At 40.2% G+C, this 23,831-nt stretch overlaps 1 protein-coding gene and 1 long non-coding RNA gene across 2 annotated transcripts; one reads left to right on the forward strand and one right to left on the reverse strand.

The window, feature by feature from the left end:
* Nucleotides 1–114: 114 nt before the first annotated feature.
* On the reverse strand, nucleotides 115–20,463 carry SLC39A6 (solute carrier family 39 member 6). The gene is made up of 10 exons (XM_064431048.1): nucleotides 20,015–20,463; nucleotides 17,969–18,755; nucleotides 16,594–16,774; nucleotides 16,109–16,278; nucleotides 14,635–14,844; nucleotides 12,918–12,987; nucleotides 11,291–11,668; nucleotides 5,968–6,048; nucleotides 3,561–3,751; nucleotides 115–3,455 (listed from the first exon to the last, which is right to left on the reverse strand). Exons 2-10 carry the CDS (start codon nucleotides 18,725–18,727, stop codon nucleotides 3,303–3,305), a joined length of 2,193 nt encoding a protein of 730 aa, XP_064287118.1. The 5' UTR covers nucleotides 18,728–18,755; nucleotides 20,015–20,463; the 3' UTR covers nucleotides 115–3,302.
* Nucleotides 20,464–20,557: 94 nt separating this feature from the next.
* LOC135306699 (uncharacterized) lies at nucleotides 20,558–22,760 on the forward strand. The gene is made up of 2 exons (XR_010367476.1): nucleotides 20,558–20,873; nucleotides 22,285–22,760. It is a non-coding gene; the product is annotated as an uncharacterized LOC135306699 (long non-coding RNA).
* The last annotated feature ends 1,071 nt before the right edge of the window (nucleotides 22,761–23,831 follow it).

Genomic DNA, 23,831 nt, shown 5'->3' on the forward strand with positions numbered 1-23,831 from the left:
GGGAAACCCGAAGGGAACACAATATTTACTACCTTTTTTTTTTTATTTTCTCTCGAGGCTCTAACATATTTCGCCGTATCTGCATCACTGAGAAAAACGCTCAGACGCCTGCGGTTTAGTTCAGTGGTTTATTTTCTCTAGCACACAGCAATACAGTAACAGCTACAGTGACCATATATACACACACCAGAAACGTACTTTAAATTAAAAAAACCAACTAAACAAACAAAAACAACCCATATTCCATTAAAACATCTTTTTGTTCTCTGCTCGTGGAAAACAGAACGACCCAGTTTTTCCACAAGAGATTTTAACTGCACTGGTGTCTCAGTTCAGGCAGCAGGAGAGCCTCTGTGAATTCTATTCTACCCTTTGAATTCACAGCCTGGGCTGTGATTTTTATGCACATAAAGGAGTTGCATTCCCACAGCACACGTGGCATCACATTCAGGCACAAAGGATGCAGAGAAACCGTACCAGCACCTGATCCTACAGGCCAGGCAGGGGAGAACTTGGAGAACCTCCACACCTTTGCTCTGACTCCTGCTGCCCAAAGTAACATGACACCTCTTCTGTACAAACACAGGCCAAAACCATTAGAATATGTTACAGAAAAAAACCCAAACCAAAATTGATTCCAGCATTGTTTGCCTATTCTGTTTACCTGCATCTAGCACAGGCACTAAAGGCAGCTGTAACAGCATAAAAATTACGGTCTGTACCATTATTATGCTACAGATACACAAAGCAGACACTTGCATTTATTATCCAGAGTAGCCAGGCACATTAAAAACTGCTGCAGAAAGATAGACACATAAAAATAAAGGGCTACTTAGAGGCTCTGCCCCACCAGTTTGCAAACCTTGAGTATTTCCAACACGAGTACATTGCAACAAATGCAGATTCTACTTTGTAAGGCCAACCAAGATAAACAACAACTCAAAACAAACAGAAAGAACAACCAACATTTTGTCATTCTGCTGATACAAAACTACAGCAATTTTTAGTCTGTAGCCTTCTCAGTTATCAGTTTGCACAGCTGCCTGTCATGGATGTTTCTCCATCAATGACTAAAGAACACTGACTGGGTGGAATATGTTTGTGTACAGGATAGAGACATTTCTGCCCACATGCTCTAAAGGCAATTCATTTTTCTTTATTCCTAAATTAGCAATGGGTTTTGATATGTGGATATTTTAATGTCAGTCAAGTACATCATAAGCCAGCCAAGAACCCACTGGAAACATGGAAATTTTAATTTGTAGATTTATCGCCATCATTTAGTCATTAATATTAAAATCTCTTGAACAACAGTAGGCTGCCTGCCCCCTTCCTGTGTCATATCCAGACAAGAGAAATCCAGCTGAACTGGCAGCTATTATGGCTGTAGGCTAACAGAGACCAGCAGTGAAAAATTCAAAGCAAACTGAGCTCATCCAAGTCTGAAATGCCCCAGGACTACAGAGATGCCTGATTTCTGTAGCAGCCAGGATTGCGGTGCAGAAGGTGGAAGCCCCACAGGCTGAAGTGCACTGTATTTATGGAGTTTTCCCACACCACAGGTAAACACCATGCCCAAGCCATAAAAAGCCCGCTAGGACTCAGGGATGCATTAGGAGAGCTGAAGGAAGAACACCTTTCTCAACCCCTGGCTTCCAAGGAGGCACAGAACAGGATTTCATCACTGTGAGCAAAAAAGTAAATATCAACTATTGCTAACCTGAGGAAAGGCTGAAGCAAGAGAAGTTAATAGTCCACTGGCTGCAAAAACTCATGTGGTACCCATTTCTCAACTCCTAAAAGATCCTCAAACCTCTCCATTAATTGAAAACATCTATTTCTGAGGTGATAGAATGGTCTTTCATTGTATGACAGACCAACAAACTGTTTTAACCTGTCATACACAGTATTATCAAACATTTATCTTGTTCAAGCTTTTTATTCAGCTGATGGTTTGAAGCAGTGGATCAGAAATAGGTTCTAATTGTTTTATTTCTGGGATTTTTACAGCTAGCTAGTTAGATAGCATAATCCTGTTATTTATTCATCATTAAAGAACTTTGACATGTTCACCTTCCCTGCTAATGCAGAATTTATTTTGCTATTGTTTTTTTTCAATCTTCTTCCTTCAGTGACATTCAGGGTGGTTAAACATATTAAGATTGTAGGCTTAAACTACATACTTAAGCATACACTTATCTTTAACACCTTGCTTCTCTAGGTATGTTACCAAAGAAATTTTCTTATTTTGGGTTTCTCAGCTTTAGTTTTTGTAAAAAAATGTAGCACAGGTTTGTGTGCAATCACACTGAACTAGAAGTAGGCAGCTCTCCCACTCAGCTCATTTTCCCAAAGTAAATCAACACTTTACTTCAGGAAGCTTTTGTAGGAAATGACTGTTTATCGCAGCCTGTAGCACTCCTCCTCCTTGATATCAAACAGGCTTTAATACACCTTTGTCACTTCAGGCAGTGTAAGTGGGATACAGCACTGCTTTTAAAGTCTTTCGGATGGAATTCTTAAAGCTTTGGCAATTTAAGAGCTGGACTTTTGTTGCTGATTTGAGAAACGAGTGAAGAGCAACTCAGAATGGATGAAACAAGTTAAACATTTGATGTAAACACTTAAAACATGGTTTGACATCAATTTGTTTGGAGTAGAAACCAACTGGAATAAGACGCAGGAATCCACAAGCCACTGAGAGAACCAGCAGCACCACAAAGAATGGAATGGACTCATCTGCCTTTCTGTATAAACCAGCTGGATGCAGAAGAGGTGAGTTTTTACCAATAAACACATGCTAACCATTACATGTCTTGTTCTTGTTTTACTTTGCTCACTGTGCTTTGTATCCACTGATTTGAATGTGCTAAAATAAAAACCACTTTTGTTTTACCTCTTTAAACCAGCAAAACCACCGAAGTAAAAAACATTACATATAATTACATACAGTAAATAAATTCAGTAAAAAAACAACCTAACCCCTCAAATAATACAGACAATAAAAATAATATAGATTTGGCCATGTTTTACTAAGTACCACTTCCAAGTACCATAAGCAATGCTAAATCCCAAGTAAAAAAAAACAACACAAAAACAAACAAACAAACAAAACCCCAACAAACCCCAAACTTTACAGTGTTCCTTTCTATCAGGCAAGAAGGGAAGGAAGTACACAACAACAAAGCACACCAACAAAAAATCTAGTCTATATCAAATGTACCTTTCCAATAAGGAAATTAATAGAAAACAAACCCTATCACTTATAATTTAACACCAAGGTGTGTTCCTGGTAACCAGGATTACAAGTTTATGCTGAATACAATCTTATGTTCAAATACTGAGATAAGCAGCATTATTCCAAACCCCAGGAGAATCCCAGCATTCTGTAACAGGAAGTATCCCCACCGGCTACATCCATGGTCACTGGCATCATTGTGGAGCATTTCAGGTACCTAAACAAACAAGGAGGTGTTAAATACCTTCAAAACAAACAGTTGCTTCAAATCATTAATTCTTAAACTGTGTTACACAAAATCCAAATAGGTCTAGGCACTTACCATATCCACAAGAGCCACATACATGAACAAGCCAGCAGTAAGTGCAAATATCCACATTGAAACGTTGTCTGCATAATGACCAATAAGGATCCCAGTCGCCATACCAAGATAGGCCAGCATAGCTGACAGAGCATTATAAAGCACAGCTTGCTTGACAGTCATACCAGCTTTTAGAAGGACAGCAAAATCTCCTATAACAGGGGAAAAAAAGCCAAGGCAGAGTTTTCATTCTTGGGTAAGTACTGCGGTGCTGTCTTATTTACAGTTCTCTTACAGGATTACTAAGCTACTTTTATGCTGTTGTTTGCCTTATTTTTTTTTTTTTTTTGCCTTTATAAAATTAGAAATCACTGAGAGACAAAAATTTAAAGGGTAAACATGAACAATAACACACTAGCAAATACTCTAAGTTTATAACTTTAAAGTCTTTGCCTGAGAGCATTGTCCAATCACTCCTTGAACACTCAGCCTTGGTGCTGTGACCACTTCCCTGGGGAGCCTGTTCCAGTGCCCAATATCCAACCCAAACCTTCCTGACACAACTTCAGGCCATTCCCTTGGGTCCTGTCACAGGACAGAAGAGATCAGTGCTTGCCCCTTGTCTTCCCCTCAAGCGCAGTGAGGTCTCCCCTCAGTCTCCCCCAGGCTGAACAGACCAAGTGACCTCAGCTGCTCCTCAAATGGGTTCCCCTCAAGGCCCTTCCCCATCTCTGCACCCCTCCTTTGGATGGTCTCTAATAGCTTCATATCCTCAAGCAGTTGGAATTTAAACCACCACTGTAAAATGCTGCAGTACCCGATATGCCTGAGTGTTCTTACTGTAAAATATTCCCACTCAGTTGCATATTCAATTTATTATCCTGTAACTGCTCCTTGTACTATTAATCTGTTTTATAAATTTAAAGTAATTTCTTTATTAATTTCTGTAAATGATCCTTAACTTCTTATTTTTACTTGATGAAATGATAGACCACCAGCCAGAAACAGATTTTCTGTAATTCAGAAAATATTTTTTGTAAACCAGAGTAATATAAGCTTATTATTTGAAAATAAAATGGATTCTTTATAAGTTATCTCCAGTTAAAGTAAACAAAAGCGATTTTCAAAGCTGATTTGAGTAATTTATTACAACAGCTTTTCCTACAGGCTATTTCTATTAAGATGAACTGGTATATTAAAAAACATTGATTAGCTTTAACAACAATGGTACAATTTTATTCCCAGCTAACCTCAACTAGTCCCATTTGTTTCAATGTTCCTATAGCACTTCATGCCCTCTAGCAAAGAAGGTATTTCCTATCAAGTTTTCTGTTCTGATTAAAGAAGTATGATTTAAATTTTAGAAGATTTTTGCTATTTCTACAACCAAGAGAACAGTTGAATCTAAAATTATCAGGTTCATAAGATTAATTTACTTCCTATATCTGAAGTAACAACATTTAGTATGTGTAATTAATACAAGTTCCATGATTAGTATGAACAAGACTCAATTCCTCCCAACCCACAAAATCAGGTATATTTTCTTCACAATAACATATTTCCGTATAACATTACTGTACAGATATATCAAACTGTTTATATAGAGAGAGTTTAACATTTACATATACTGATTTACAAGCTCCATTAAATGAAACTGAATGTTCTCCCCTCTGGGGAATTAAACCTTAAAAAAAGTGAAAGCAAAGTCTTCTTTCTTTATTCTATACACCAAGTGTGTGACTGTGACCATGACAGCTGAGAAATAAACACCAGTTGCACATCCAAAATGATCTGACAACTGGAAAGATCAGCTGTGTCTCAAGTTCAACTAAGCACATCCATCCTGTTCTCACAAGCTGCCCTTCGAAAGGGCCAAATACTCAACTCATATTGTAAGACACGACAATAATCTCTCATGGGACTACACACAAATTTAAATCACTTGAGCTTGAAAGACAAACTGTTTCCAGAAAGATTTCGACGTAATTTCAAGTTTAATTTAGAGCTACAGCAGTTCTTTGCAAGACTTAATGAAAAAGCAGCAAATGTTATGCAGAAAGTACTTTGACTAATCGTGACCTTCCTTTCAGCAGCACAAGCACGAGAATAAAATTAAGGAGAGATGTGAGAAAAGCAAATTCTGTCATGCATTCTCCTGCAACTCATAACTTATGTTATATACAAGGAGAATAAAAAGTAGACAGAAAAAGCTGTAACTGCAAGAGACAGTTTAACCAGAGTAGCTGAAATACTTCGATTTTTAAACTATTATTTCAATTTAGAAATTGTTAAATGGTCTTTAAGTAAATCAGAAGTATCACTGAATAGAGAACCTGACACAGATAAAGTTGTCTGATCAAATTTTTTTTCTCCCACATGCACCTGTAAGTACATACACATGCAGCATATGGAAATGCTGGGGTCTTACCTAGCTCATGAGGTAATTCATGGCAAAATACAGCCACAGAAGTGCTTAAACCACTAGATAGCCCTTCAGTAAAGGCTGCTCCTATGAAGAGACAGGAAAAAAAAGGCAAACAAAACATTACTACATATTCCGACATTAAGTGCAGAAGCATTGTTGCACATGCTTGTGTCATATTAGGATATATATTTCACTCAATTTTTTCTTTGTGGAAGCATTTAAACTTTAACTGAACAGTTGTTTATGGTCCTTAAGTTGCAAAATTCTTCTTCAGAATCTTGCTGTTAAAGTAAATCACATTTCATTATCTTATACCTGAACTAAGCCAAATACATTCCAACACCACAACCCTTCCCACAAAAATACAATAAATGGAAATACCATCCAAAAATACTTTTTTTTTAAAGATAGAAAGGGAACAAAGCAGCTCAACTGCACCTGAGAGTCACACACCTTAAGAAAGGAAAGTCAGGACAACAAGAGGAAAGGCTACAAAATCAACAGAGACAGATCGACTTCTAAGCAGCTTGCTTTAAGGTAAATACCACAGCAGGTTGCTTTTAAGTGGAGAAAAAAAGCCCCAAAATCACAAGAACCCCTTAAACTAGTCCAACAGTCCTCATCTTTCTTGTCTTCTCTGCTCCTCCTGTTGCTTGCCATTTATTTTGTTTGGCAGGAGCTCAGGAGGACGCAGCACACTGCAGAGCTGCAGCACAGCTCCCACACGGCGTGTCAGTCCCCAGCTGCATGGAGAGCCTCTCCAAGGGTGCAGAGCCACATCCAGCTTCCTCTTCAGCTGCTACCAGGAGCCTGCCAGCAAACAAGATGCTGCCAACAAGCAAAGAGGCACAAAGCCATGTCACAGTGGCTGGCACACAAGGGACCCAGGAGTACTGCTCCCAGAGGAAGCACTACAATGGCAATGACTCCACTGGAGACAATCCCTTCTTTTCACTGGGGAAGCTACATGCTGACCTGACTCTTGAGGGAGACATGGCTATCCAGGACTTCAAGTGCAAGAAATGACTGATGTTCCTCCCTGAAGTGATGACAGCAGCTGCTGTCATCCCATTACATCTGGGACGTGTGCTGTGGCATCCAGGCAAGAGGATGCAGGACATGGTGAGCAGGCACCTTTGTGTAACAAACAGGATTGAGAGAGTCTTTAGAAGAGGTTCTACAGAGGCAAAAGGCCAAGCCCATCAGACTGCAGAGGAAGGCAAGACCAAAGTAGCACTGGAACAGGAAACACGAACTCTGAGATGAGTAACATTTGGAACAGTGAAGTCTGGCAATAGGAAGAATCTTCTGTCCCCACTGCAGCTTACTGATCTGAAGAACATGGGCATGACCCTGGAAGCAGTGAAAGGATAAGCGAGTCCTGCTTTGCCCAGCAGTTCAGTACATCAGATTAGAAGTACAAAATGAAAGATTTTTTTTTTTTAGAGATAGGAGATTCCCTCCCATGCAGGACAAAGACAGACCTGCATACCTTTTGCCAAGTGAAGTCCATGGGTTGCAAAGAGCCTGCCTGAATGATGCTGTCAAGGCACCATCAAAGCTTGTCTAGCCTGTCATGGATGGATACCAAGTGCCTACAGGGACAGATTACAATTCACTCTGGGTTTTTTTGGCTACCTTCATAAAGGGGTTCCTTGACCACAGAGAGCTCCAGCATAAAAGTATGTGTGAATTGTGGTTCCATGTGTCTATTCAGACTCTTGGTCAATTAGAGTAACACTAGGAATAAGGTTACAAATCATCTAACCAAGGAAAGGTGATGGATAAGCCTGCCCATGAGCATAGGAACATCACCCTTCACACAAGGAGTCTTCAGCTGTGGAGGTAACAGTGCTGGGCACACAAACCAGGATGTTCCTCAATTGTATTGGCAATGGTTTCCTACTATAGATGACACAAAAGCCAGCCAGGATTAGCACAGTAAATTGACCTGCTGCTCAAAAACAAGGATAAACTGATGGCAAATACAGCAAAAAATGACATCTTGTGAGCATGAAGTAACTGAGTTCAGGACACAAGAGGAGGCTGGGAGAGGAAGAAGCAAAATTAAGACTCTAGGCTTTAATGAAGCAGACTTTGACTTCTTTAAGGAATTGCAGTGTAGGGAATCAGAAGAGACAATGTGCCCAAAAGGGGTGGCCAGTTTGTAGAGCACAGATACACAAACAAACAAGTGTGTTTGTGCGGGAACGCTTGCAGAAGATGTGCCCAGCTAAGCAGTGTGCCCTAGTAAATTAAGATTCAAAAAGGAAGCACACAAGAAAGAGGAACAAAGACTGGCAACTTAGCAAAGAAGCTAAAAGCAATAGAAAAAAAGGGAGGAAGACCAAAGCCCAGCTTGATCTAAAACTAACAAGACTCCAAGGATAACAAGAAACAGTTCTACAAGCATGTTAGCTGAGAAACAGAGTTCATGAAAAATTCACAACTGTTGATAGCTGAGGAAGGGAAACAAGCAGTAGACATAACAAGAGGCAAAGCACCAGCTCATCCTTCATCTCAGTCTTTGTCAACAAAGCCAGCTCCATTCCAGAAAGAAAGAGACAGCAAACCACAGAAGCAAAAGTTCAGAGAAATGCAGAAAAACCTGGAAATGCTCAGGTGCATCCCAGGATGGGACTCACCTGAGGGTACTGACAGAGTTACTAGTATGACTAAAAAGCTGCTGTCAATCATGTGTGGAAAACCATGGGTATAGAAGGCCCCACTGGAACTCTGGGAAAAGGATAACATTATTCCCATCTTTAAAAAAGGACTCATGAGCAGCCAGTGTCATCTCAGTTCCTGAAAAGATCATGTGGAACATCCTTTTAAAATCCCTCTCCAAAAGCTGCATCCAGCTTCAGGAAATAATTGATCATACAAATGGCAAGTACAACAGAACTTTAGTAGGATTTCTGACACTATCTCCTATAGCAGTCTTGTCTGGGCAAAGAGGAAATATGGGCTTGCACACTGACTGGCCTGCTGGGCCAACAGGGCCTGGTGGCTGGTAACAAACAGAGCTCAACAGGACAAAAACTACAACCCATTTTCTTCAGTATCTTCACTAATGACCTGGATAAAACAGATGGCACCAACAGCAAACTTAGGGGAAAGCAGGGAGAAAGTAAGGGCTGAGGTGACACACCAAGCACAAGAACTTTAGACAAGACCATAGCAAACTTAATTCTTATGAAGTTCAAAGAGAAAAAGTAAGAAGCAATTAAGGACAAGCTTAAATATCAAGAATATCTCTTTTTACTTTTTCACTGCTAAAAAGAAGTCATGAAATGTTAACAAACTGAAGATGAAATTAATATATCTGGCATTATCCCCTCTCAAGACGCTGATTAATCTTAAAATATACTTTTAAGACATGACTTCTCTCAAAAGCTGAAGAAAAAAATATCTATGCAAGACTAGTATAAAAATAGTGTTCTGCATTTTACTTATGTAGTTGTAATTACACATAAAAGTTCAAATCACAGATGATCCTTTTGCACAAATGAGTCAGATGCAACAGTTCCACGCCTTAATAAAAAAATAAGCACTTATAAATCTTGTTCCTACATAATTAGCACAACAGATTTGAGGAAAAAAGTAACTGATGGAATTTATGAATAACAAATCACATAAAGTGAATGAACTTAAATGAAGGGTTATCTGGCTAAAGTTATCTTTACAGAAGCGTGCACATCTTCTTTAAAATACAGATTAACTATTACACAAGTAGCATTGGCATTTTCACAACACCATCAAATGGATGTTTTCCCATAATACTTTTAAAGACATACAGAACTGAAAGAAACCCATATTTCCATTAGCCTGAACAAGCTACACAGCAGGACTTCTGAAAGCTATTGCTCTCACTTGTTCAATAAGCCTTTATTAACCTTTCTCATACTTTTCCCTTCATAACTATAAAGTCATAGCTCCTTCCCAAATCTCCCTAATGCCAAGAGGTAATTGATTCTGAGTCATTTGTATGCAAATCTTCCTTCTACCATATTTTTCACTACTGATCCGCTCAAAAATTTACATTTCATGCTTCAACTTTCATCAAAAATGAGATTAAATCAGAAAGTCTCTTTTCACATTACACTTTGAATTGACTGAATCTGAACAACTGCAAATATTGCTGTGAGAAAATAGTTATTATTGGGTTTCCTTTTCAAACAAGAATGAATTTTTTTTCTACAATAAAATTTACAGAAAGACTGATACTGCTGAACTGCCTCCAGTATAATAAACAGCCTGGAAATGAATCCAATACCTGTAAAGATTAGTCTTAAATACAATAGTCAAGATCAGGAAAGATTAGCATAAGTACTGAAGATTATTGATTTGACTTCCTTTTCTGTGACTTACTTTAACCTTTTAAATTCAATATACCTGTAATCTAGTTCTCCTTCTAAGAAAAACATGAGAGAGTTCCCAAACCTGACCTCACAGAGAGAAGTCCAAAACAAAATATTCAATCTACTATTTTTGTGATAAAGAAATATTTTCACTGAAGCATTATCAAGAAAGACTGAGCAACTATACGCATTAAGGGAAAAATAGGTAAGCAGAAACAAAATGATAGATGTTTTGTTTACAAGTAAAATAACTGTTTATACCTGTTCAATTTTTTTAAAAATGGACTATTATGCTCAACTTTAGGAACAAGGTTTTGAGTATAGTATGACCACTGTTTCAGAAAACAAAACTTTTAGGCTACAACAGATTGAAACCAGAGCCTCTCCCTATCCACCAGTGCTCTGGAGGAACACTGACGTGTAACCAGGGCCCAGTACAGGCAGGCAGGCAGACATGCCAAGTACAGAACCTGACCCTGCTGCATTGCAAGAGAAGATGAAAGAGAAAAATAAGTAAATCAAGCAATGGTGCCAGTGGCCTGATGGAAGTGAAAAAAACACAGTTACTTTGTTGAAAAATACAAACTTGTCCTAAAAACAATTAAAATTTTAAAAAATTGCTGAGCACTTGCAGGCACCAACTCAATCTTAAATATTTTTTATAAGCCTAGCTTTAGTTTTGAAACATGTTAGCTTTAACTCTTCAAAAGCAGGAAATGACGCTCAAGTTATAGATTTTCTAAAGAAACACAGCTGAAAACACATAATTTCTGTTTCACATATCACTTAGCTCCAGGTTGTTAAGCTGGAGATTTTTCTCACTTATTAAGATGATGCTCTCAAAAAAAAAGTTTAGACTTTAAAGATCCTCTGCTGATTAGCTACATCCCTAACAGAGGTAAGAGACAGCTAGAAGACTTCACTGCCTTCACATCCAAGGCTGCAGCATCCGAGTTGGCACTTACCAATTGCCAGGCCATCACTAAAATTGTGCAGTCCATCTCCCATGATCACCATCCAGGCCAGAGTGGCTATCCCTGCGTCCTTCAGCTCTTCACGCGAGTAGCGCTGACTGTGACTGTGGGGATGATGGTTCTGGTGGTGATGGTGGTGCAGAATGTGATGGTAGTCGTGGTGATGGTGACTTAGATGATCTGTCTGTCCTAGAGTATCGTGCAAGTGAGAATGGCATTTGTTTCTACAGCCCCTGGACACATATTCGTTGTCAACCTCCTCTTGATGAGAATGAGCTATCATCACTTCTTCTTCCTCTTGTACAGTTGGCTGCTGAGAAATGAAGGTTGATGGATCTTGAGAGTCTGTCCCTAGATAGCCCTCAGGCCCTGTTACAAAAACCCAGAGTACAATGTTACACATTTTTAAAATGACCTAAAAAGCAAAGATACAATGAACAGTTTGGCTATGTGAAGCAGTAAAGTTGAGACTGATAATCAAATTTCTTGAACCAGAAGATTTTTTGGAAATGTTTCCACAACTTATTCAGATTTTAGAGATAATTCCCAACATCTCAAAATAAGGAAAACTTTTAGTTTCTGTCCCCTACTGCTGAAGCAGCCCTTACATTGTGGACAAAAATGCTTCCTAAAAGAAAAAAAATCTTTTCATCTAAGATTCGCTGCAATTCAAACAACAGCAAAAGGCCCCAAGTCCCAGTTTCACAGCATGAAGACTGTTAGTTCAATTGCTTCAGAAAAAAAAAAAAGTATCTGAGAAGCATGTGCCATTTAGTTATCTCAGGGCTGAAGAAAAAGGACATATAAGGAGATTGTGTTATAGATAATTTTGGAAACTCCTATATTTCCAAACAAATACAGGCACTTGAGTTTAACACCTGGAAAAGACTAAAAACAAAAGTCATCAATATAGACCATGAAATACCCTCATATAAACATTGCTGACACAACACAGTTGGTTCTTTTAACTAATTGCTGAAATTTGAAAATTCTTCCTTTGCAATTAAATGAATAAATATAATTTTTTTTCTACATTACAGACAAGTATTTCATGAATTATAAAATTACTCTGGAAAACAGAACATCTCTTTTATCAACAACAGCTAACAAGTAACTAGTCTGGTCTGTTTTAGCTTAAAGCATGATCTTGGGGATAACATGGTCATTTGCACTCCTGAATGTTGAACTTCAGGTATTGTGTACAATTTTTTAATATTACCCTTATAAATAAATAATCAAACTAACAAAAGCCAGAAATCTAAATAATGAGTCATGCATATAACATCCAGCGGTGTAAAGAGAAGTGTAGAAACTGTAGCTGTATTGCAACTTTCACAGAAAGGCTTCAACTTCTGCTGCTAAATCCAGAATTAAAAGGCTCAAAGTTCCAAAACTGCGAATTCACTACTTTTAACCCACTGATCCTTTTCAAAGGAAAGCAGCAAAGAGACCTAGTGCTCCACATTTCAGCAGACAGACAGGTTTTGCTTTGAAAACAATTCAAATAGGCAGTGATCCAACCTACAATAAGAAGCAGATCTACGAGCTGCCATCAATCAGGTGTTTTTTAAACAGTGCTGCCACAAAGCAACAACTGTGTGATATTAATGAGACTTACGATCATCTGTATCCAACTTCTCTTCATTTGCTGAAAACTTCTTACTTTCTCCATCATCTTCATTTTTTTTCTTATTCCAAAAGAAAACACTGCAGTTATGAATATTTTACTTATTTTTCAGGATATACATGAGCAACATTATATTCACAACATTTATGCAGCCTGCACAGAAAGAGGACAACATGGAAGCCACATAAAGAGTGTAGACGAGGAATATTAGAAACCTATTACAGTAAGATGACAAAGGTTCCTCAGGCTCCATAGGAGGGGACAAAAAACAAAACAAAACAAAGAAGATCATAAACAAACAAACCAACCCACACACACAAATGCCCTACATTTTTCACAAGAAATAAGCAGAAGGTTTTCATTTGAGAAGTGAAATGCATCAAATGGTGACTAATTTATTCTGCTAATTCTTTTCTAACAAAGAAAATAATTATTTATTTTCTATATGTCAAAATAACGTGTTTTAATAATGTACAGAAGGAAAACCAAGCAAGATCTCTCCTCCTTGCCCACTGAAGTCTGTATCACAACAATTTATGATTAGTGACTCAATATCTAGGAAGGCATAATTAGTCTAACAGGAAATCCATTCCTTGTGGCTGCGAGGAGAAAAAATTCTTGCTTTGCTTGAAACTCTTCATGTTCTTTCCTGTCAAACAAATTTAACTAGAGATAGGGAAATCTCAGTTAGTTTAGCTTCAGTATAAACCACATCAACACAACCTCCCATGATCAAAGAGCATACAGTGCATCTTCCCTATGACTACTGCCTTAATGACCAATTTAATGAGAAAACTAAACAGAGATTATCAGTCTTTGAGGTAGCCTAGCAATTAGCTATTTTTAAACTAAGTAATTAGCATTTACTAACTTTCTTCAAGCAAGGCTTAGGATTGGCTGGAACCAGATGACCTTTAAGATACTTTCCAACTCAAACCACTCCATGATTCTATTTTACCACCAACTTCTTAATTTTTCTTACTGAGTCAATTTTGATATCATTCTTTATTCCTGGCTACACAGGTCTTTAAAGAACTGTCACAAGTAATTGCCAAGTTACCAACACTAATGACCTGCCAAAATTCAGTTATTTATCTTACACATAAAAATCAACATAACAATCTGAGAGCTGCATTTTTGGGGGAGAGAAGGGAAAGCACCGAAGGGCTTGACAGACTGTTTCCTCATGGAATGCTATTCCATAAAGTCAGTTTCTAGAGGATACTTGGATGCTTACTTATGTAAGCACTTACTGCCAACCCTTACCTGTCTGTGCAAGTGCCCTCCTCAACAGCAGTACAATAACTGTACAATGCAAACTTATTGCATCCAGGATTGGAATTATAATAATAATAAAACCAGTTCAGATGGTTATAATGTCTCAAGATGTCAGAAGGAAGTTAGTAATGAAGTGAGTTCTTAAATCACTCTGTTAAAACTGAGGATGCAACTGGACATCTTCGTATTAAACAATTTGCTGCAATGTCAAACCCTACACTATATTGTCTGATTATGGAAATAGCAAAGAACCCTTGATAAAAGGTTTAGAAGTGTATGTGTCCCTAATAAAAATGACATTTTAACACTAATCCAGTCAGCCATTGCTATGAAATAGAAAGGTATATGATATTCATGGGAGGTTTTTTAATGAGTGTTTTCAGAAATGAGCATGTAATACAACAGAGCTTCAGAGTAATAGTCTCCCTACCTTTTTCTTCTTGTCTTTAAATTGTTTTATTAAAGTGATCAAATGCTCCACTAGAAACATGAAGTACAAGCCTCCAAGTGCTGTAAGTCCTTTCCATGTAGAATCCAGGTAAGCATTCTCCTCTGTACTTTGAAAAACAAGATGTTTGTACATAGAACTTTTTTGGTCAAGCAGAGGCTTTTCGTGGTGATGGTGATGGTTTCCATGAGACTAAGGGGAGAACAAAAAGGGGAAAGTCATTATATTCAAAAGAAATGTAATGTAAGAAACATATAAAGTATTCTTCATATAATTTTTCTCATGTCTGGAGTCCAGACTTGACAATTTTCACAGGGCAAACACCCTGCTTACAGACTCAAGCAATTACAAAGGAATCCCTTAATTGGAAATTTGTTGATAGGAAGAAACATTGCAAGGACTGAGAACAGCCTGGCACTGGCTCACACACTGAAGCTGCATGGACACTGCTCAATCCAAGGTGTACAGCTGTCCCCACACAAACCCCTGACACCACCAAGGAATCCACATTTTAAGCAGTGGTCACAGCCAGAACACCAGTTAGCTTCCCATCTAAGAAAACTCATAGATGTAAAACAATTTTTTGTACAAGGAAGTTGGCTGTAATTTCTTTCTTTAAAGAAAGTCTGATACTTTTCCCTGTCCTTACTGGATACAGGTATGATCAGAAATGAAAAACCCTTTTGCACACCTCATTCACACACGTTTTGATTTACATAACCTTACACAGCAAATGCAAAATTAACTGAAGGGAAGAAGAACCACCTGGTGGATTACAGGCAGGACTGGGAAACCACAGACTCTGCAGTCACTTTTATCCATTTCATTTGGAACTGAAACAAGTTACTTTTGCAGGGCTAGAATGTCTGTTTAAGAACCTCAAGAAAGGCAGAAATTTAGCAATCATATTCCCATTTAATTGTCCCTATTACATGACAGCAATTCCAAAATCTATCAAGCAGTATTTTCTCCAGGACTTCAGAAATTATGGAATCTGGTTTAAAAAAAATCACAATGGGTAAGCCATCAACATAAGTGGCTTGTAACAAAAAATAGTTGATTATTCATTTCATTTTTGAAGTGCTCAGTGAGCAATTTCCACAATCTCTAAAGTCCATTAAACTGGGAGGGAGGGGAAAGGGGCAGCACTGCAATAAACCACTAAGAAAATTTGTGCAAAATTCTTGTATTCAAGAAACAATAAAGGGACGTGGTAGCACATATGACTAAGAACAGGAAATAGAGAGTGGGATAATGTTATGAAGCTCTTGAACTTATAAAGACTGTGAAATGATTAACACAGATGTTCCAAATGGAAAACCTTTCCATCAAACAACCTGCACAACAGAGTTGAGAAATGACTCATCAAATGCGTATGAACTAATAGGGCACTAATACATACAGCTGTCAAGTTCTCTGTTTTGAGATAATGAATGAAACAGTAATTAATACTTACATGTGGAAGGAGGTGTAAGAAGGCATCTCCACTCAAGGTCCCCACAGCCAGTGCCACAAGGAAACTCAGAAGAAATTTGAAAAATACTCGATTCATCAGTGGTACCAATATAACACCCAGCAAAGAAAGAAAGCTGATGACGGAGATGGATATAAAGCCACCAATCCAAGCTGGCAAAAAAAAAAAAAAAATTAGTAACAACAGTAAGTAACAGCTGTATGTGATTTTGTTTGCTTAACATTTCTGTTATCAAACACACCTGATCATTCAATTAATCAGATGTTAACAAAAGGTATGCCACAAAGATTTCTCTCTAATCTTGGTGAAGTGCCAAAAGAAAACTACACTTCTCACAACTATAGGTTGTAAGAAGGAAAGAAATAGGTTTCTTGTATTTATAACCAACACAAGCATTTTTCCATTAAGTTTTGATGTTACCAAAAAAAAACCAAAAAAACCAAAACTAAAAAACAACCCCAGCTTACCTATTTGCAGAGAAAAATTTTTTGGAGGAGTTTCAGCTTTTTCACTAGTAGCATGGACTATGCAGTACTTGCCATCAATCTGGTTAATAAGAGCTGGACAGAGATAACTAAATTCTGTAGCAGTCAACAATACTTGAGTGCCTATTCCATGAGACTGCATCAGTTTGGATGCATTGGAGCACTGTGGAAAGAGACAAGTTAAAGATTAACCAGAAGCAAAATACCACAATACATCTTACAAGGACTGCGCATCCCACCTTAATTGAAATGCAGGGGCACCACATGAAAACAGCTAAATCAACACAACTCTAAAACTGGTACCAAACCCATTTAGTAAAAAATATACTCTAATCCTGCCCCAGAAAGTTAGTTTGGGAGTCTGGGTAGATGACATGTAATTATTACTCATTCTCAGCACAAATGGGTCAGATGCTTTGATGTACAAACAGAAAAAGCCTAATACTTTTCAGTCAGTTTTAAAGGCCACATAAGGAAGCATTAAAACAAGGTCAAATGCCTTTTTATAGCAGTGACTGCTGTGAAACGTCTTGTGCAGAGCATGTTTTACATACACTCCCTCGAGTAAACAACTCCCCACTGTACAACCTACACAGTCTCAGTGGGTTTAAAGAACAGCGGTACTTGTGCTTCCACAGTGCAGAACACACCAACAGCTCCTGAATTCAGCACCTCCCATCACATGCCGCACAACACCCACTCCGAGTTACCTGGCATGGCTGCAAACATTAAGATCCTACTTGCTTTTCAACGCCTTTAATGGAGAAAGATCTGACTGTTTAAGAAAAATGTCTACAACACAACTATACTCTTTATCAGTGCTAATTTTATACTATTTTAAAGTAACACGTGACATTTTGCCAAAATCCTTTTCAGAGCTGTTTACATACAGTTGTTAGATAGGGAGGGAAGGTGTGAGAGGAGGATGGTTCCACACTCCCACAATGTGAGACAGCTTTGATAAGAATCACAGTACCTTAACTGGATTTTTTTACTTTTACTCCATTAATAGGAAACCAAGACAGATTCCTGATCTAAGGCAGAGCTGCAAGTTTAAGATCATAGATGTTTTTCAGATTTAGTAACAGTTTATTTAGTGTATTTAGTAACAGTTAAATATATAAATCATAAATGCATTAAACCAAACGTTTATACTTAGTTTTCCTCTGAGCTCGTGAACATAACACCATATTCCCTCAAAATGTTAAGTTCCAAAGAAAGTTGTTTGCATGTGTTTGGCTATGGGTATTGTTACACCACAAAACCTGCACCCAGGTAAACACTAAGCACCTGAAAAATAAGCCATAACATTCCTGGTGGATCTGGATTCCTGAGAAAACAACAGAACCGCCCTCACCTCTTGAGTGCTTTGCTTTTTCAGTTTAGAATAGAGGTAGCTCCCTCTCTCCAACTCCTTCGGAGAAGCACGGGACTCGTTTGCCTTGGTGGCACCCAGCCAGGTGCCATTGCGGCCCCCTGTGACATTGAGGGCACCAGGGCCACCTGCTCCCACTCGAACAACCGCCTTGGCTTCTCCGGGCTGCACGTTCTGGAGCTCGGCGCGGCCGCCGGCGGAAGCCGTGATCTCGTGCACCGCGTTCTTGCCGCGCACAAAGTTCTGCTGCCGCTCCACGCTCTCGGCTTTGTGAGGCTCCTTCGTGTGGCTGCTCCTGTGGTCTTTGCTGGCATCAGAGTCGTGGTTTGGACAAGCAGCCTTCTCAGAGCCTTTACTCAGTGAAACATGATTATGGTGAGAGCGATGGTCATGCTCATGGTCGTGATGGTGGACATGATCATGGTCGTGATCATGGTCATGATCGTGGTCATGATCGTGGCTTATTTTAATCCTTTTCATTTTATCTATACCTATGTTCTGTAGCAGTTTTCTAAACCCATCAATTGACAGAGAGTTGTTTTCTCCGTAACGATTAAAAAGTTCTTGAAGGTGTAACTTCTGTATTAGTCCTGCCAAGTCAGTATTAACTCCCACTGTCTTTTCTGGAAAAGCTCTCTCTGATGTATGCACAACAGTGGCTGTCTCCACTCCATGGTGATAACTTTCACACAGCAATAAGGAAAACGATACAAGGAAAATAACCGATACCGTACTCTCCATTGCAGTTCCTTTTCACAGTGAAAATAATCTGGAAAAAGAGGAAAATTTAAATAGTTTGCACAAAACCAATCATGTTATCCTCCGTAACACACAAAAAAACCACCACAACAAACAAAACCAAGCCCTACCGGAAGGACCAATGCAGCAAGAGACACGTAAATTTCTTACACATTCAGCACTTCTCCCAGATGTGTTGCCTCGGGCAACAGAAGAAGGTGAATACCACAATGAGGTCACTGGCCATGAACACCTCCCCAGGTGCCAGCTTGCCTTTGTTTAGCTGTGCCTGAGTCACTGCTAACAGAGAGCCCTCAAGGGTGCACCAACTAAGTTCTGGGTTAGGGTTTTCTCGGGCTTAAAAGAAGCCCCGTAATTTCTTTTTGAGCAATGAATAAGTCATATAAATCACACATTCCTGCGGAAAAATCGAAATTCCCAACCCTTCATCACTGGATTTCCCGGAGGTTTTGGCAAACCAGCTGGGCAAGTGTTTCCAGGACTACACAAAAATTTGGCCTTTTATGCTGTCACGTTCTGCCTTTGTTTTAACATTAGCGTCTCACGGCTCCTTTCTCTAGGCAGGCAGGCAGGCCTTCGCTGTGGACCAGATGCTCACAAGCCTGAGAGTTTGTGTGTTTCATTCCATAAATACTCCAGCAGGGCTGCGAATTAGCAGCTATGGAGACTGCCTGCAGGGCTATGCTGCCTCAGCCCTTTTCCAGGGCGGTAAGGAGAACCTCCATTCCCAAAAACATTAATCAGCCTGGAAAACCCCGGTGGAAAGACAGAGGGGACCTAGGCCACCGTCCATAAGTAACTGAAGGAGGAGTGCCAAGAGGATGGATCCCAGCCCTTCCCGGTGGTGCTCAGCAATGGGACAAGAGGCAAGGCGCAGAAACCGATGCACAGGGAGCGGCCCCGGAATATGAGGAAGAACTTTACTCTGAGGGTGACCGAGCACAGGCAGACTGTCCAGAGAGGGTGAGGAGTCTCCCTCACTGGGGAAATTCAAGAACCCTCTGGGCGCAATCCTGCGCCACGTGCTCCGGGATGACCCTCCTGGGGCAGCGCGGCAGGACCAGACGTCCCACCGTGGTCCCTCCCAACAAACCTGTCCCGCTCCGTGGCTCCGTGACCCGCAGGAGCCGCTCAGCGCCCGCGGCCCCTGCTGCGACCCCGCACGGGCGGAGGCGGCCCGCCGAGCGCGGCGGGGCCCGGGCACGGCGCACACCGCACCACGAGCGGAAGGAAGAAGAGCGAGGAGGAGGAGAAGAAGCCCGAGGTTACCTCTCCCGCCGCCGGGCCGGGCTCAGCCGCACCACCGCCACTGCCCGCCCGCGCCGGCCGCGCCGCGCCCCTTCGCTTCCCTTGCCTTGCCTTCCCTTTCCTTTTCCGGGTACGGCGGCCGCCCCGGCGGCTCCGGGGGAGGCGGGGCCGCCTCACGTGGGGCCCGAGCGGCCGCGGCCTCGACGGAGCCGCGCCCGGAGCCGGCCCGGCCGGGGTCCCGCCGCTCCTGTCCGCGGCCAGGGCCCGCGGCAGAGCCAGTAGCAAGGAGGAGGTGGCCCCGGAGGAGCGCTGGAGCCCAGAGGCTCCCTGTTTCAGAAAACACCGATGTTTGGATTTAGGGTTTCGCGATAGATGTGAATAATCCCCAAAGAGTTGAAGGGATGAGAGTCAGAGAGGTCTCTTCCTCCCAGAGAACGCGAGTCGTTCAGGGCTGGCAGCGTTGGTGGTGGCGCTGGGTGTGGTGGCATTCCCTGGGGGCTTGGAAAGGGTTCTGTACAAGGACTCCCGGTCTCAAAAAGGGTGCGTGTGTGGGCAAGCCGGGGCCGGCCCTGAGCTGGCCGGCTGTGGGCAGAGCGTGCGGGTAAATGGCGAGGGATGTCGGGTTTCCACGGCACCCACAGGGCCTCTGCGGTGAGCGCTGATGGCTCAAACCTGTCATTATAATTAATGATCTGGCAGAAGAATCACTCTGTGCACGGGTGGACAAAGAGACAGTAAGAAAGGACTGAGATCACCGTGGAGAAAGGCTTGAAACTTGCTAAAAACATGTTGCTTTCTTCTGAAAAAAATACTGTATTTTTTCAAATTTGCTTTGCTGTGCCATTTAACTGGTCATGAGCCCTTCAGCACTGAGTCCCAGGTACAGGATCTTACATTTCCTGTTTCTTTCTCCAGCATTTCCAGAGGTTTTTTTCTCTATCACCACATGATTAATATTGCTGGAAAAGTGGGTGCACCCATGCCCACTGCCTCTGAATTTGGCCTCCAATGTGTGATCAGTTGCCAAGGTTTTTCAGCTTGCTAGAGTGTGAAGGCAGCACTGAATCCTGCCCTAGTATCTGGCTTTACTGATGAGTTCTGAATGTTATGACAGTGACGTAACATCCAAACCATTCTCAGCCATTTTTCTCCTGCTGCCTGTGCTCCCGACAGTGCCACCTTGCTCACCAGTCAGGAGGTGACAGATGTCTCTTCTTTATGTCTAATACCTCCCACTCGCTGACTGAATTAAACCCCTTTGTTCATGAGTTCAGCTGACTGAAGGACAGAAGGGAAGTATACGTTGTGAACAACTTCAGAGATAGAGAGCAGCGCATCAGAAGGTTATGGATTTGTTCCATGCACTCGTTTCTGAAGTATTGAAAAAAAATTCTGTCATTCAACCCTACTCTTTTTTTTTTCCCCCTGAAGGGAGGGAGGCTATAAATACAGGAGTGGGTAGGGTTGGTGTGTTTAGATTTTCTTTTTCTTTAATGCTAATTCGTTTTGCATGAATACTGTTTAGCAGATGCCTTTCTAATATTTCAGTTACACAACATTTATGCCTAAGATGCTAATGTTAGGCATTTGTTTGTGGATTGTTTTCTTAATCTTTTGAAATTATAGCTGCTACATGATGCAGCCTCTTTTTCTAGCCTCTTGAATGCATTGCCTTTCTCTCTTTCATTGTGTCAAATCTGGAGTTTCCCCTCTCATCTTTTCAAGATCATTTAGAAACCTAAGTATCGGAGCTTAGAACTGGTCTTCAGTGGTCTTTATATTTTTTATTTAATTTGAGTAGTTAATGCACATCAACTGGCAAAAAAGAATTCACTGCAGTAAAAACAATTCACCTAAACACTTACTTGCAGTAAAACTTGAGGTCAGGTCTATTTTACCTGAACATGTTTATCTTATGGTAAAATTAAAGTACATTAATAATTTTTTCCCATTCTGTTATTTAGTGTTTTAGTCTGAATACATATACAGCCATGGGCTCTGGAGTGGTTGTGATTACATAAAACAAAGGTCTTGGTGACCCTTGTGGATGGCTTAATGCATGTATAAAAATCTCTCAGCCTGTGGACAAATGGGAGGCATTCATTAGAGAGTTGGTGGAGAGCAAACCAGGAAGCAGCTTGATTGCTGTCTTAGTTCATCAAGGAACTGCACCTTCATATAGCCTGTAGCTCCAGGCCTGTGTTACAAAAAGGCTACGTTTGGAATTGAAATTATCATCTTCACTGGGATTTTGGGGTTCTTTTTTTATTTATTTGTTTGTCTGTTTTCAGGAGGTGTCAGCCTTTTCAATATGGAAAATGGATGAAGAAGAAGAGGATGGAAGTAGAAAAGCTTGCGCAATAATACCACATTTTTGACTGACATGATTGGTGTTGCCCAAAAATATCTTGATTGCTGTGCTGAGTGTGTGCCAGTGCAAATGCTTCAAGACTGACCAGTTGGGAACCATTAGGGAGCTGGCTGTTGGTACAGTTCCAGTCTCCTAGCAAGGCTTTATCGTGGCTGTCTTGTGTGAGCTCAACATTCTGCACTTAATGGAGGTGATGGTAGGGAAGTGGGCCTGAGCATGATGCTGAGAACCACCCTTACTTAAGTGGTCCTTCTAAGCTTCTACCCCGAAAAGTTTCTTGTGATTTGGAAAGTTTTTTATTTCCTTGCCTTTTAACTTTTTATGAAGAACAGCTATGTGATTAGAGATATTAAATATTTTATAAAATAAATGAGAACTCTGAAAGTTAAAAGATTTCATTTTAGTTTAAACTGCAAAATTGTTACCATGCAATTTCTGGACAGCTGAAAACTCACACAAAACTTCCATATCTTTCTTTAAAATCTCCAGTAATCTTTTTAGTGTATTAACAACCCTTCACAATTGTAAAGAAATCCCTGAATCAGGAGTTCCTTGTTAGCGTTCCAATAGGTTCCTCTTTTCAGTACTATGCTGAACAACAAGTTGCCAATTGCATATTTGATGTTATTGTCTTCTAAGTCCTAAAGGTGCATTTTAATGTAGCAGTGTCCTTTGTTTGTTTGCATGTGTGTTCTATGGTGGTTTTCAAAATCCTTAGAATTCTGTCTGGGAAAAAACAAAATTGGTATTGCTGGTTATGTCTCCCAAATGGCTACAGATTTTCTGCAACCTATAAGCTGAGCTCTGGAGGGGAGTTTTGGTTTGGTTTGTTTTTTTTTAAAATAGCATAAATACATAATAATTTCTTAAGTAAAAAAAAAAACCAACAAAACACATATGAATATATGGCAGTACAGAATTCTGTATGTAAGGATCTCCATGACCTCCTGTGCTCCTGTCTTTCTTTAGTGGCTCATTCTCATGTCAACAAATTCTTTTCTGAAGACCTCTCTGAAACAGAGGTTTTAGCTGAAGAAATAATTATCTGGAAGCTTCACAGCAAGAGCATTGGATCCTTTTGTGCTGTGCTTAGCTGCACAGATGTCCGGGGAAGCGCTAACTGCCAGGGTGGGGCTCTGACTTGTATCATACATTTTCTTACAAATCCTGGCTATAGACTTGACCTGCTTGCAAATAATTTTTGAAGAGTAAGCCATGAAATTGTGGAAATAGTAAAGAACAGAAACAAAATATTAAAGTTAGGCTATTTCCCCCTGCAGGGGATCTTTTGCCTTTAGCCTGACCTGTCAGTTATTGAAGTCTGTGGAAAGACTCCCTGGGGATTTGAACATACGATCACAGATACTTATAAACCAACAACTTTGCAGTTTGGGTCTGCTGCAATTTTTATATTCAGTAATTTTGATTACATTTTGTGTTCTTCAGTGCTTATGATGCGTGTAGACT

Source organism: Passer domesticus, chromosome 1 (genome assembly GCF_036417665.1).
Source record: "Passer domesticus isolate bPasDom1 chromosome 1, bPasDom1.hap1, whole genome shotgun sequence".
Classification (NCBI taxonomy): domain Eukaryota; kingdom Metazoa; phylum Chordata; class Aves; order Passeriformes; family Passeridae; genus Passer; species Passer domesticus.